The sequence below is a fragment of the Haemaphysalis longicornis genome, unplaced genomic scaffold (genome assembly GCF_048455015.1).
Source record: "Haemaphysalis longicornis isolate Haplotype H1 unplaced genomic scaffold, Haemaphysalis longicornis Haplotype H1 scaffold_14, whole genome shotgun sequence".
Classification (NCBI taxonomy): domain Eukaryota; kingdom Metazoa; phylum Arthropoda; class Arachnida; order Ixodida; family Ixodidae; genus Haemaphysalis; species Haemaphysalis longicornis.
Window position 1 is genome coordinate 20,865,038 of NW_027526245.1, and position 15,657 is coordinate 20,880,694.

Sequence of the window (15,657 nt, forward strand, 5' to 3'; positions counted from 1 at the left end):
CGAGAATGAGCGAAATTCTTTCTTCCGTTGCGAGGTTGTACGGTGCTTTCTCAAGCATGGCATTCTTCGCGTACACGTACTCGGTTATGGTTTCGTTTTCGCGCAGCGTTCGTTGGGCTTGGTAGTTAAGGAATTCCTGCATGGTCATTTTGCGTTTGAAGCGTTCTGTTAGTGCTTCTTTCCATGCTTCCCAAGTTTATATTTTTCTGCCATAGCTCGTGTGCCAGTCGCGGGCAGGACCCTTCAACCGAGAGATCGCGTTCACCAAAGTCAGTGATGGAGTCCAGTGGGCTAGCGATGCGTTGCGCTCGGTCTCCGCTGTTCAGGCCTTTACGTCTGCTCTTACCGAGCCGTCGAAGAAAGCAATGGCTGTGGAAGTATCGCTCGTTGAGTGGACCTGCAGAGGCTGCTGCGCTCGTGCTAAGCATTCGGCTATCGTAACTTGAGACTCGACCATCATAGCCATTAATCGAGCCATATCGTTCGTCTCCGATGGGGTTCTGCGGACTCCCAAAGTTTCGTCTCGTGCGTCAGCAGGCGTAACGTGCCGTGGAGTATCAAGGGTTGACTCACGTTGTTCGTCGATGCGCTCGGTATCAACTTGGTCGTCGTGACGTTGACCAACTTGTTCCGAAGGGCGCTCGTTGGCTGTTGCCGTGAGGGTCTGGAGCTGAGACTTCAAAGCGCCGACATCGGCTTGCAGCTTTTCGTTGGTAGCCGCCAGGCTCTCCATGCTTGCCAGCCGTTCGTTGCTGGTGTTGCGCAGCATCGTCAGGGAGTCGAGGGTACCGTCAGCTCGTCGCCGTGCGTTGTCTTCGAGAAGCCTTTTCAGAAGTTCACTCTTGTTGCCCGTGTGACGCAAAAGGCGAAACTTGAGTTCATCGGTCAGCTCTTTCTTTGTGAACAATTCCAGGGAACTGGCGTCTTCCGATGAAAGGAGGTGAGACCCCGGCGTCGGGCGTGTCCGAGTTGAGTCAGCGTCGTGGGACCCTTGCGTCGAGTGCTCTGCCATTCTCCGCCCGCTTCAATTTTAGGTTGCCGATAATTTCGGGTAACGGGGCTTCAATTGTCGCCGTGAAGTTCCGTAGTCGGCTGCGCCATGTCAGAGTGGCCGGTTTTAGTAAGGACTTGTCTTGGAAAGAGATCAAACTGTTTAATGACTGGAAAACTGATTACATTGCGTTATAGGATCGAGGAAATAGCACTGAGAACGTCTGTCGTGATGCGCGGCGGTGGAGCGACTCCCTGCGCACGAAGTTCAGTTCACCCTCGCAAGCGAGAGTCCGAAATCCGAACCACACGCATGCAACACGTATAAACGCTGGCACCGTCTCGGGGCCACGTGATGGTACGTATAAACACTGGCGGCGTCTCGGGGAGGCGTTGGCGGCGTAAGCTGTGGTGGTGTCGTATACGCTGCAGGGCCATCTTCTCCGCTTTCCGTTAGTACTTCTTTTTTCTTTCCTTCGTCGGCCCCCAGCGAATTCTTCGTAGCCCCTGACAAGCGGCGTAAGAAGGAGGCGGGGAAGGGCGGCGGGGTTGGGACGAACGAGACTGGCGACGTTGTGGGGACGGGGAGTGGCCAAAACGAGTGTTCAAGGAACTGCCGGAAACGTCACACAGCTGGGAACCAGGCATAAATTTGGGGGCTCTGTCGCTGGAGTCGCTTGTATCAGGAAATCTTGGTCGCGGCGGTGACGACCAGCGGTAATGGCAGTAGCGAGACACATGAACCGGAACTCTGTGTCAGTTATAGCTTGTGTCAGTTATAGCCTACCAGGTGCTATGGATTGGACTTGAAGGCTCTGAAGTGTTTGTGAGTTCTGTTTTCGGCATGCCGCTTTCCGGCATTCAATGGCTATCACAGATACATTTAAATTACAACGTGATTAGCACTTAACGCATGTTGTCGCGCTAGCGGAGATTTCTCGAGATTAAAGGGTAACCACATTCAGCGCCGGTGGCAACGTAAATTAATGGATATAACAAACTGATGTTGTGTGGGCGACAGCGACAAGCGAAAAAATTATTGCACTGACGCCAACGCCCTCCGTCGTCGTCTCTCATCGCGGCCATACGCTTGTGGGCTGGCCGGCAAAAAGCGAGCGAGGGCCCCGCGGCCTATGTAAAAACAGTCTTGGTTAAGCTACTTCTTAAACAAAGAAATTTTGGTCTGTCTTTATGTCTGTCTGTCTGTCGGTCTATGACTCGATTCAGCCACTCGGTAAAAGGGAAACAGAAGCTGGGCCTTATATACCGACTGGCAAATTTAAACGTCTACATCCGGTCCTAATGTTCATACTTGTCAACATTGTTGAACAATAACATGACATTATGCAAATATAAGGCAGACTATCAATACATAAGCGATACTTGCAGTGTTCTTTCATAGACGCTTGATTTTTGCGATAGCAAATGGAATACCACATAGACTGCATGAAAAAGTCGCCTGCTGTTTCCCGCGCTACTAGAGCTCATGGCGGCATTTAAGAAATCAAACGGCAACAGTAACGAGGTTTCACTAGATGGGTTCAACGTTCCGTTTGGAACGCTCGTGGAGCAGAGGAACGTGGATCTATAAACGTCGCTTTAGGGTGCCTCGATTCACGCGCGTCTCCGCCGTACGGCAGCGCTGATATCGAGGCAACCGACTAGGAGCAGTGGAACGCGGCAAATTTAGATTGACTTCAGCGAACCTCTAGCGCAGTGGTTCACAAATAAGAGACCGCAAGACCCAGAGGATCTGCAAAGGCAGTTCAAGGGTTCGCCAAGCCCTGTTCGATACCCCCCCTCCATTTTTATGCTTGCCAAACCATGCTGGCAATGCAAACAGGTGGGTTCGCTGCATGACATATACGTTAAATAGTTAAAAATATGAGAAACAGCACAAAAGGACAGGACGTAGAGTAGAAGACAAACACGCGGCGCTGACTAACAACCAAGTTTTATTGCTTACAGGCGGCTTATATACAAAGCAAAGGAAAGGGAAAACGAAATTATAGAGGCATGAAATGCACATAAGTTCTTGTCACATGGTCATCGATAAGTAAGGCCAAGTTATTCATTTGAAAGATACATGATTTCATTTTCATACAGTAGCACAGACGGTTTGCTTACACATTTATCACCCCTCTGACTAATGCAAAAGGCTTCGAAGATTTCACGTGTGCGTTTGTTTGCATATCTTCGAATGATACGACCCTGATTCCCACTTACACTGGGGACAGTGCGCCGACATCCGATTTTAGTGAATTTGCATGCTCCTGGAGAGGTAGACTGATACATCTTCCCGTCTGACCAACATAGCTTCGTTTGCATGTCAGAGGGATTTCGTGAACAACACTCTGACGGCAGCCAGCGTACTTCGTTTTGTGTTTAATCTTACTTGAGTTATACTTTCTACAATTCTTATTCACCATAGCACAGAGCTTGCTCAGTTTATTAGGGGCGACATGAGAACTTTTGCGCCCCCTCTTTCGGCAATTTTCTTAACTTTGTGCTACACCTGGTCCAGGCATGGAGTACTGGTTGTACGGCGTTTTGCGTTCTCAGTTTCTCGGTTAAGTAACGGCTTGTTCCGTTTTTGTTTCCGGAGATCCCGCAGAAGGGATTTAGCGATGCTAGGTAAAAAAGGAGGCTGATAACCAACTACTTCTAGTCTGCCCATTTGGGCGTGAAAACGTTGGGCTGAGCTCGCACGACCTAGTTAATGCCGACTTCAAACATGACGTGGCCACCCCTTTTTTTACTATATTTGAGTGGGCCAAAGTAAAAGGCAAGAGGGCCTTTTGCGAGCGGGGTGCAAAACGCCAGCACACGTACTCAGGGCTGAACTTGATTGTGAGGTCTAAAAAACGTACAGCATTGTCATCGGGTAGTTCCTTCGTCACGTTGAGGCACTTTAGTTCGTTCTGAAACACGTCAAAAATTATATCAACGGAATTTTTTCCCTTGGTGTTCATCAGTCAACTGATACAGAACTAGATAGTCGTCCACGTATTAGTACATTTTAGTCATGTTTGTCGGCTTTAAAGCGGCCATCAGGCTTTTGTCATAGTGAGCAAAAGCAGATTACGTAAAATTGGGGCGAGAGATGAGCCTATGCAGATACCCGCCTTTTGAATGAACACGTTCCCTTGGTGGCGAAGATGAATGAACATATTCCCTTGTAGGGTGGCGCTGATAGTAGGTCAGTAGTTCCATAAAACTGTCTATGGGAACCCCGCACGCGTTCTGAAATCTAACTGCGCCATACCGGTCTATACTTGCGCTGACCTCTTCACATAATAACCTCTGTGGGAACGAGTAATACAAGTCCTTCACGTCCACTGAGAATCCATTCACGTTTTTGGGACGTGCAGTGAAAAGAAACTCACACCTGGTGCAGTGAAAAGAAAGCCACACCAGCTTCATGAATTTCTTTTGACGGTAATAATAAACAGACGGTAATGATACAGTATTGAGAGGAAACATGGACGCATTTTAAGACAATCTAACTAGCTGATTTTCAGCTTTACAAAAAAGAAATAAACAGCATCTAGTTTGGAGTGTGTAATAATTTGTAAATATATCCGGGCCGGTCCGCTGTATCTGGCGGCGTCAGCCAAATGCAAGGCGCCTGCTTCTTTTTTCCCTAACCCCATAGTTTACTTCTCCACCTAAGCATTCTAACACAGTATTTTTATACAAAGTAAATTTGTTAGCGCCGGCACCTTGGAAGTAACTTTTTTTTAACAAGAACTCATTTTGCGTAGCCACAGAGTCGTTGACGGCTATGCCACGCCGAACTTCCGGTCGAACTATACGGTATGGCGGCACCCATGAAGTCATGGAGCGCTTTCGCAGAATCACGCTGACACTAGCGCAAGATTCCACTGTAGATGAGTTGGTGATAAACTCTATGGCTCCTCCTCCTTTGGGGCTCATCCAAACCACGTTCAAACATGATTTGCAACAACAGCGAAGCGCTGGGAGATAGCGGCAAAGTAGCGCGTTCCGCCGTGCGTTCGCTGTTCACGCGATCACTCCCTGACATGCAGCAGATATGCGCCATGGCCGGGAAGACTGCAGTTCGCGCTGCGCACAAGTTTTGCACTAGGGAGTATAGTAATCGCCGTGTGATGTTTTGGTAGTTGTTCGCCGACGTGTTTCGATGAACACTTCTGAATTTCCGCATAGTAAAGGGAGAGGTGTCACATGATTTTCGTACATGAAGCTGCGCTTGGTTGTTGTTGGGCCAATCGCGTACTTATGTGGGTTAATTGATAGGCCTCCTTACTCTCTCTTATGACGTTTGTTCTAGCAAAACCGAGGCGTTTGGTGTTTGCGGGAGGAGGGGAAAGGGAGCAACAGTTGATGCGGGCTTAGCCCGTTCTGTGATCTCTTATTCGATAAGTTGTAAATAATGTCTCTGAACAAATTGTTCGTGTCTGGGGTAGCGCGCCGTCTGCCAGGTGCCGTTGACCACGAGCCGTCACCATATCAGAATTACCAATCGATCCGAATCGTCACATCTTGGGGTTTTTAATTGACCTATCGATGGCCTTTTAATTAGAGTGCGACCGCCGATGGTCCTGCGGCATTGTTTTAGTACAGTACCTTATTATAGTACAGTTATAACATTGTCGTGAATGGGTGCAGAGTTGTTCAATTACTTCGATTGAACAGGGTTGTTCAATCGAAGTAATTCTTCGGCAACTGTGGTGCTGCCAACGGTATTCATCGCATCAGCTACGAATTAACTGGGCCACGGCAACGCAGTTGCAATTTGCACAAAAAGTGCATTTTCTCCAACAGCACACGCGTATTGACGAAGTGCTTCCACTCTCGACGCGTTCACGGTAGTCATGCGCGCTTCGTTCGCTGCATTCCAGGCGGTGGCCAAGGGCACACCGGCCGACGCGTCCGGGGTGCTGCCCACAGACTTCATCCTGCACGTGAACGGCATATCGGTGGCCAACGCCCCGCTGCCTCGGACCAAGAAGATCATCGCGAGCTCGGGAGACCAGATGGTGCTGTCGGTGATGGCGTCCAGCCCCTACCGACTGCTGACGGGCCACCACGACATGGTGCGCATTCTGGCTGGCATACCCCACGTGACCGCCATAGTCAAGGCAGCCGCGCTCGCTTGCCTCGGGGCCAAGCCGTACGGCGTCAGCATCATCGACGTCGACATCGACGACCACAAGAAGACGGTCAAGCGCTTCCTGCTCCTGGTGAGCGCGAGCGATAGACCGCACCGACTGAGCGGCTTCACGCGGCAATACTCTGAAGCATTAAATACCGCTATGCAGGAGAGCAAGTGAACACACTAAACTTGTTTACACCCTTTTAGCCAAAAAGGGTGTAGCAGAAGTGGAAAAAGGGTGTTGGAGGCCTTTACACCTTTTTTTTTAATCGCAACACTCTTTTCCTAGCTGTACACCCTTTTTGTGTGAAAGAGAAGTGATGATCAACTTCAACATCCTTGGTTTTTCTTGGGGTGTTGAAAGGATGTGGAAAAGGTGTTCAGCTGTTCATTGAATAAGGACATGCTTGGATGCATGTTAGCACTGTAAAAAAGAAGACATCCCCTCATATACTTGTCCACTCGCAAGAAATTTTCAAACGCAAAAAATTGCTCGTATGCAATGATCGCTCATTTCCATATGCCCCAAGTTTAGCTGTGGCACGGGAAACACCAATTTGAACCTTCAAAATTAAAAAGACTATAGTCGTGTGGCGAAAAGGGTGTTTACCGACTGCAACACGCCTGGATTTCTATAGGGTGTTGAAACGGTGTGAACTAGGTGTTCAGTTGCAAAAAAAACACAGCGGAACTGGCGGTCGACCTAGTTTCTTCCGGTGTTGCTAAGTTTTGTTATGTTTGCTAAGCTTTGCAATGTTCTTGCTAAGCTAGGAGGACCGCTCAGGGGTGAGGTCAAGTTTAACGGTATTTTACAAGGCTGTTCCAGTGTGTCCCCCCTCGCACTACCAGGGGATCCAAGAGGGAAACAAGCTAGGTCGGCCCCCAGCTTTGCTGTTTCTCCAGCCTTGCACCACTATTGCAAGTTGCGCAAATTTTTTGCGTTTTAGAATCCAAAAAAAGACTAGTACCTTTGAAATGGTATAGAAAGAGGTGCGCATACGCATACGCCCCTTGTGCTCACACCATAACAAGCTCTAAAGCCGACTTCACTGGTATAATACCATATCTGCGGTGGTTCACCCTTTACAGGTGCCGCAGTTCTTTTTGTATTTTTTTGGTAGCGCCACCGAAACTAGCTCAAGCTTAAACAGCTTCACTGGTAATAAGTTATGCCAATTCATATTATTTTAAACATCGTGACGTACAAACCCCCCCCCCCCCGCCTTTCTAGAAAATGCCCAGTCCACACGTGTAAAACAGGTACAAAAAAGTTTGAGGTCTCTTCACCTTTTTTCTTAGTTGGTGGTATTTTCTTGCACCCTTTTCCTTTACGCCCTTTTTTAGTATCGAACACCCTAATTAGCAGCTTTACACCCTTCTGGGAAAAAGAGTGTTGAAATAATGAACACCCTTTTTGAAGGGTATTGAGGTGGCGGGAAGATTTGTTTGGTATTTAGTAAATTTATATAAGTTATGGAACATAAAAACTACCTCGTGATTAAAAAGTTTTTGCAAATCTGCGTTTTGATTTGTACATTCTCATAGCAAAATCCATAGTTTCAAAATTAGCGCTAAAATATGTTTTTTGCGACAGGCCCACCGGCTCGATCGGGAGGCTTTTTATAAAGCTTCACAGTATCACACCATGGTATCGTCTACTTTGTCACATAGACGCTTGCGGAAACTATCTTATATACCCCCGTGCTCCAGCCGTACTGCCGACGATAAGAATAAAGCCGCCCCCGCCTATCTTAAAAGATACAATTCCCTACATGCCTGGAAGTGGCTGCCAAGGTAAATATAACTGGTAGCGAAGCTTCCATAGAAGCCCATACGTTCAGAAAATGGCGGCTCTTAAGCTGCTCATGGGGCTTAGCGCCATCTGTGTGAGGAGGGAACACTTCCGGCGGAACAAAAAATAAACAGGATGTGACGCAAGATCCGGTTAGAAAGTGACGTCATTTTGGTGGCATTAGCGGGAACATTTGACTTCAAAATAGCCTTAGCCGTCCTCTGATCGCTGAGGGCTCAAGTCATTGCCATCTGACTCAAGTTGGCGAGCCCTTGGCGTGTGTGTTTCAAGTCAACGCCAGCTTATACTCGTGACTAGAGAAACGTACTTTAGCATACTGTCGTATGATTAGCCTCGGTGTTTATAAAAACATCTTGCATCTTCTCTGAACCTTAATTCTGTATTCATGCCTTCCACTGCTGTAAAAAAGCAATCAGTTGTTTATTTTGATTGCAGTGGGTGGCAAACGTACTCCTCCCCCCCCCCCCCCGACATTTTTTTTTTCTGCCTTGGGATACAGAGCACAAAATGACACTTTACCACTCTCCCCGGCCCCCCTTTCATATAAAAAACGTGCCCACTCCTCACCCCGATACCAGTTTCTACCAACGCGACTGCTGGGTTTAATTGCGTCGCACATACGCAGGTTGCGTGCGTGCGTTAAGTATAGATCAAGGTTATATAATGCTTGCTCAGTTTGTGGACTTCTGTTCTAAGAGAAGAAATAACGCATATTCATGCTATAATCAATACATTTGAATTTTATTACAGGATAAACATAAAACAAATTTACCACACTGCACAAAATCAGCACGTATACAATAAGTACAAAATGTTCGTGGGCACTACATGCATTATGACTTTCCTTACGCGCCGAAAAATTGACTTTACCCGTAACACATAGCATTATGAGCAATGAAAGCGTCAGCAGCAGAACTACTTCGAAACAAGAGAAAAGAACTATAGGCACTGCATCTTGACGCAGAAAACCGGGCCTCAGGAATGCCGATTCACGAAAGTGCAGCGAGCACACCGCAGCTGTCCCGGCGTCTTATCAAGTAGACAAGTGTTTCTACAGACGTTCACTCAGCATTCGCGCCTGCAATTTCCTGGTTGCATTATTAGGCAAGTGTCGCAACAGATAAGTAAAAAGAGGAAAAATGGATCAATGCAAACGAAAGCGATGGCAGTATGTAAAAGCACATTGCAGGAAAGATCTGGCAGCAGCGCAGCACGGAGCAGCACAACACAGTACTGCGATGGAAATAATGCTTGCGCATACAAGTGCGGGAAGCAACGAGCACTACAAGCATTGTAATGCAATAGAGAAAACACTGAGATAGACAATTAAAACGACTCGTTTAAATTCGATCGGTACTACGCTGAGAAGTCCTAGAGTAATTGACACCACTTGCTCCGAGCCAGCCTGAGGTGAAATCAAGAGATAACTGTGACATAACAAAGCTTTAGACCCATTTTTTTTTTCGAAGCACCACCACTTACCCGTACACAACCCCCGTGCACGTATTAACAATACTATAGTTTCGCGTTACCTGTGGAAATGAGAGGAAAATGGTGCAGTAAAACGCCAGGTGTACGGGAGTTGCTGTTGCAACCTTGTACGGCACATCGTTTCCGTAGGTACCGAGGAAAGCGCTCCGCTCCAACCGTTGGCAGCATCGTCCCGTAGTTTACCGTGCCTGCCGGGCATGGTACTAAACGTGTCCACCGACGCTACAACGCACCTCGCAACTCCACGCACAGCAAAAATTAAGTGCACACCAAATTGACATGGAAAAACGAATGCAAATGCGCACCACCAAAACACGCGAGGGGCGTTTCCTAGCAGACGAACTTTAGGAGCGCCTTTCCGAACACTACAAGGACTGCATCACAGAGCAATGACATGTGCCATTCTTCAGAGGGCGCTACAAAAAAGGTTTTTGAGAATGAACAGCATTTTCATAAATTATTTACACATTGTGCCTAAATAAATGTGATTCAGAAATAAATATTGTTCGTAAAATATTAATGTTGTTTTATTGTTGAACAAAACTTGGTTTTTTGTTACTAGTGTTTGTTCCCTCCTCACCTAGTCGCGCTTCAATCGCCACTCCCATAAGCCCCCATGCTAATGTCGCTGGCAATAGGTCCTGAACCGCTTTTTGCCCGAGCCTTCGCTACCATTTATATTTACCTTGTGGCTGCTACCGATTGGAACTCACCGTAAGCCGGTCATGTCATGTTACGCGAGACAATGGGCAGACCGGCTCTCGAGTGTACATGATTTGTAAATTAAAAATAAACAAGCGTCCGAAAGAATTACGATGTCTAGCCTAAACTAGGCTCTTGTTTACGTGTGCTCTCACTAAACGCTGTTTTGTTTGACTGAGAAAGGAAACACGCGTCAAATATAAGTAATAATCAATCAATCAATCAATCAACCAATCAATCAATCAATCATGTTTATTTACGTGCCCAGGAACAGCCAGAGGCCTGAGTGCTGGCGCACGGGTAGTTACATGAAAACAAAATACAAGAAACATATAGCAAGAAACAAACAAGCGACAAGACACACACAAATTGAAGTAGTGAAAATGACAGAAATAAAGCACAGGCGGAGCCTGGGTACAGGTAAAAAAATAAAAAAAGAAGATGCCTATGTTGCTCTGCCCGTCGTAAAGGCCACACGACAGGCAGAGCAACAAAGTTTGACAGTAATACAACAAAAACAACGGCAAGAGTGTAGAGACAAATGAAAAAACGAACAAATGACAGTAAACAGTTTCAAAAATAGGCAACTATCAGTTGGATAGACATAACCGCAGAGAAATCAAATTCCAGAAAAAAAAGAACGACAGACATATCATAGGTGTTTAACATACTGTATTCAACAGCGTTGTACGGTAAACTGTAAAGGTTTTCTGAAAGATGTCAAGGCGTTCAAAGGCGTTAATAATAATAATAATAATAATAATAATAATTTTATTTGCACAACCAGATGGTTTTCTAGAGGAGGACAAGGCGAAGCAGAAAGGTTGCGATTGATACGATTGATGCATGCTCCTTCGATCACTGAAACACACCATCCAAGTTTTTTAAAGATAAGATCTAGTGCACCTGTATGCACTCCTAATGAGGATTTGCATGACACATTACCGATGCTCGATAGAACAGCGAAGTTACATTTTTTCACGTCTACTTGTACTTCCACTGTTATATGGCCTACGTATACACTTGCACAGAGGAGGAGGCGGAGGAGTAAAATTCATTCATGCGAGCCTTAGGCGCTGATATCTGGGCACCAGCCTCGTTGAGGGTTAAAAAATATTCTGTCCTTCCATGTGCGCTTTCCCTAATGAAGGAAAACAGCCGCTTTCGTTCGCGTCCGGTTTTGCCTGAAATGCGTGCGGTTTTGGCCAGAAACCTCTCTATCTATAGGAACCGCCTCCGAAGGATCTTCCGCTAACGTACATATGCGAATTCTCAAGTCGTGATTGCATGTTGTGTATTTTTACAATGCGAAGTCGACCACGGATATATGTCTCCCTTCACAAGTAAATGAATTTCAGTGTACCTATAAATCAGTAATTGCACCTTATCAGTCAAACCATAGTGGTTAATGTTGAAACAGCTGCAAATAATAACTATAGAAGGTGAAATAAATGGCTTAGCATGAAACAATCATCATTCACTATGGTAGAGTATTCAGACTTAATATGTATCGCATGTAGCAGTCATTATAAGATAGCCGGAAATAAATTAAAATCTGAATTTTTTTATTTGTAACAATTACATCGGCGCGTATTGGTTCAGCCAGAACCACCTGGTGACATTCTTCAGCTGTATACATCCGTTAGAAAGAAGGAATAATAAAATACACGCCTTGAAGTCCGATACGCGTAGCACAGCCTTCCATTTTTTGCTATCAAACAGGTGACCCCAGAGATGCCGGGCCAGACCTTGTCAAATTTCCAAGCTTCCCGCGTGCTCACAGCAACAAGAACGACGACGAAGTTGCACTACCAGAGCTGGGTGCCAGTAATGCTGTAGCTGATTATGAAAGTTTCAGCTCATTCTGGTTGAAGTCACCAGCGTTCTTAATTTCATCCAAAATAATGCGGTTATGATAATTCCATCAGCCTTTATGTATCATGTATTTAACAACACAGAAAATATTCTGTGTTGCAATTCCAGCAACGAAACAGAGACAAATTTGACATTGACAGTCGTGCCCTCTCATTCTTCAGCAGGCCATGTTCGAGACAATGAGAAGTTATATGTGCATGCTGATCCCAATAAAATCCTGTACACATACATCACATTACTTTTTATACGTACAGCACATATTGTACATTACTCTCTGGCCCTGAGAACAAGCAAAAAGAAACACAGAAAAGGCAACGGGACTATAGCTACGAGCAATTCTCATCAAATTTTCCTCCAGGCCCTTAGGGAAGTTTGAAAGGCTAACAGAGTCTACGATGACCTAGTATGCGAGTTGAACGAAAGGAAGAAACAGTAGAAGGATGGTAGGGAAGGTTACTCAAGGAAAGAATGAGAAGAACTGTCCGGTCGGCTGCGCTACACATGGAAACGGGGATAAGGGGCTTTAAAGGGAAAGAAAGGACTGGTATAAATCAGTGTGTCGAACCGAAAAAAATATCAGTCTGATTACGGTCCTGGTTCAGACGAAACCATTTCGTTCCGGTTCAGTTCCGGTTCGACAAAATCACGTACCGAACCGGTTCGCGAACCGTTTCATGAGCTTGAACCGGTTCGTGAACCGGTTCGATGAGTTGAGTTATCACTGCAATTAGAAAAAAACATTTAGTAGTTTAAAACGACCCTCAAATCGAAATACAACAAAATCAAAATGCTGCTGTTCCCCAAGGGTAGTGGCGCAATTATAAAGCAAACTTTAAGCAATTACGAGATATTGGAAAAACAGATGAAGTAGCGGCGCTTTACCACCAACTTTCCCGTCCAGGCATTATGTTGTCCTAGCGACAATTCATAAAGCCATCACCAAGAGATATGACGGTGGGATATATTTTCTGCCCGTTCCTTTTTTCTTGAAATCGCAATCGTCACTATGGAATCGCCCATCACGCTAACCTTGAAGCCTTAAATGTAGGCCTGCATACTGGCGCATTCAAATACCAGCGCTTCATACCAATGGTGCACATTTTTTATATTTGTAACAAAACAGAAAAATGCTACAACAGGCACATAAATACTACCAATGAATTCGATTATTTTGGTCACCCGGAATAATTTGTTGGCTGTCACCTTATCGAATGTGTTAGCCACACTTTTGTTAAAAGTAAGCTTTAGTTAATGCTCAGTCACTGCTCTGACCACTGCAAATCCTTTTGCGATAGCTATACCGGATGTGTGCATTACAATCAGTTTGTAATCGTACCACCTGACCACCGGCCATTGTTCCGTGTAATACATTGGGGAATCTTATAACAGATTATGCGGTTACAAAATCAAAGAGAAATATGACGCGCGGAGCATGAGATGAGACTTTTTTGCATAAACACGTTTTAATTCGTCCGCAGCAGTACTCCCCTCCGGAACAAGTAGGAGTAGAAGTGTAGTGAGGTGGGCAGTCAGTACAAGCGCACCTTCGAAAAAAAAGCAGATATTGAAGAGGAAAAACTGCAGAACAAGCTGAAAAGATGATCGCTGGGCGAATGGGACAGTGTGAGTTAGGGGCCTGCCTTTCTGCAGGTGTCACCTGCTTCATTACTGTTTTTGCTTCCAAGGCAAGGTCGAGGGTTGCAGTTTCTTGCCATGGAATTCAGTGCGCACCTTAACAGTTTTCCCTGACATATCTGTTGTTACTTTTATATGTAAAAAACGAAACTTGACCACTGTAGTGTCCTCAAAAACTGACCACGAAACTCACTTCCTTAGCATTGATGACACGTTTGGTTGTGAAAGGTAGGGCAAAGAAATGTATAGACGTTTTGGTGCTTTTGTAGATGTATTCACGTTTTGGTGCCTTTTTTAATTATTCGGTTTTACGTTCTTTTTGCGTAATATTTTAAAACAACGTGATTTGGCTTTTCGTTTTTGTTGTTTTCCGTGTAAACACATTTTTTAAAACTATATCTCTGCTCCGAGGCGCAGCTTATAATTTAACCAGCTGGTAATATTAAACGTAGATCAAAATCTCGGTAGACGGAAGTTCTCGATTTCCATCTACTTCAGAAAAATGGTGGTGGGAAAGGGAGATCGAGACCACTTGTGGTCAGCAGCAAACGGCTTAGCCACTGAGCACCTCCTGTGGTCACCCTTGCCAAGTATTAACAATTTTCAGGAGTCGGACCTTTTAAACAAAGTATGAAATGCAGAAACTTTGCACACATCAGGTGTGGGTTTTCACTGTTGCGCAGTGGAGCACTCCTGCAGCCTGATTTGTCCGAAAAAGTCGCAGCTAGAGAAGGGCAAAGTCGTTTTATATCCCCTGCAAGCTGCCGAGAATGACATTTCGTTTGGCCAGCTCGCACCACGCTCACGCTTGCAGCAGCCGCAGACCATTGCTACATTGGTGCTCATTCATTTCCCCTGCTGTTACATAGAGCGTGTTCAATTGTCTGGAGGGGAAAGTGCGCGAGCGGGTACGAAGTTTATGGTACGTGCACGAAAAAAAAGGCCTGAATTGCATTTACTGTGCAAAATCAACAACGGATGACCGAACCGTTTCGGCATGAACCGGTAACCGTTATTTCTTTTTTCGGTTCAGTTTCGGTTTGGGTTCAGCGTGCTCAAAAAATAACTGTTGGGGTTAGGGTTCAGTTCCGGCACAAATACCGGTTCAGTTCCGGTTTTCGGTTCGGTCTCATTTCGGCACACTGGTATAAATAAAGGATAGAAAATTGAGAGAACATAAAAAAAATAGGACATGAAAATGGCAAATACAAAGACAACGCCACAGACAAAAACAGAAACGGCATAAAAATTAGCAGGAAAAAGATAAAATTGGCAAAAGAAAGATGATACACGCTGGTAACGCCCTACAGAATCTCTCTAAGAAGCAAATTTAAGTGCGCACTAAATCTTTCTTCAAGACGAGAATTGATTTGATTACTTCAGCTGCGCCGTTTTGACTGATTTCCTGTGTACATGATGTAAATACTGCACACAATATGATTTTTTTCCTGAACCGGAGCTGCTCCTTTCCGGCAGGCTCTTGTGCCAAACTGACTCTTATAATTGCACTTGTTATGTTCATGCTGCCTCTCATTTCGTTTATGCTGCCACTATCTGTACGAGTTCATTTCGTTCTTCTGCCCTTCTTTACTGCAAAATGTCTTATATTGAAATTCGTTTTCGTTGCAAAAAGTTTTGGCTTCTAGCCCTGTCTGTTAATTGGTTTTATAGCTTTAAACCTGCCATGGCTTTGCTGGAGCAAGTCAGTTCCCTACATTATTTTCTTCTTTCCTCATTCTGAGAGAGGGGGTCATGAAATTTTAAAGGGCAAGAGCCCTGCGTTGGTACTGACGAACACTTGTATTACTTTCTTTGTGTTTGTAAGTACTGAACGCTATAGTTACCGCCAACCCAGAATGGCACTGCGTATTTGGAATGATACCCTTTCATTCTGGTTTGCTTTTGTTGAGATTTTGTTTAAGCTGCTATAAATGGAATTATTCATACCCAATCAACCTCGCAACATTAATAACGTATCTTGTGTGATGTCCCGAAGCATACAACCAATGCCAAA

General features: G+C 45.3%; 1 protein-coding gene across 1 annotated transcript in view; it reads left to right on the forward strand.

Moving 5' to 3' along the window:
- LOC144165191 (microtubule-associated serine/threonine-protein kinase 3-like) overlaps positions 1-6,387 on the forward strand; it is a 156,084-nt gene extending 149,697 nt beyond the window's left edge. Inside the window, exon 14 of the mRNA XM_077695303.1 lies at positions 5,874-6,387. Within this exon, the coding sequence (XP_077551429.1) occupies positions 5,874-6,305 (432 nt within the window). The 3' untranslated portion in view covers positions 6,306-6,387. The remainder of the gene's footprint in view (positions 1-5,873) is intronic.
- Positions 6,388-15,657: the final 9,270 nt, after the last annotated feature.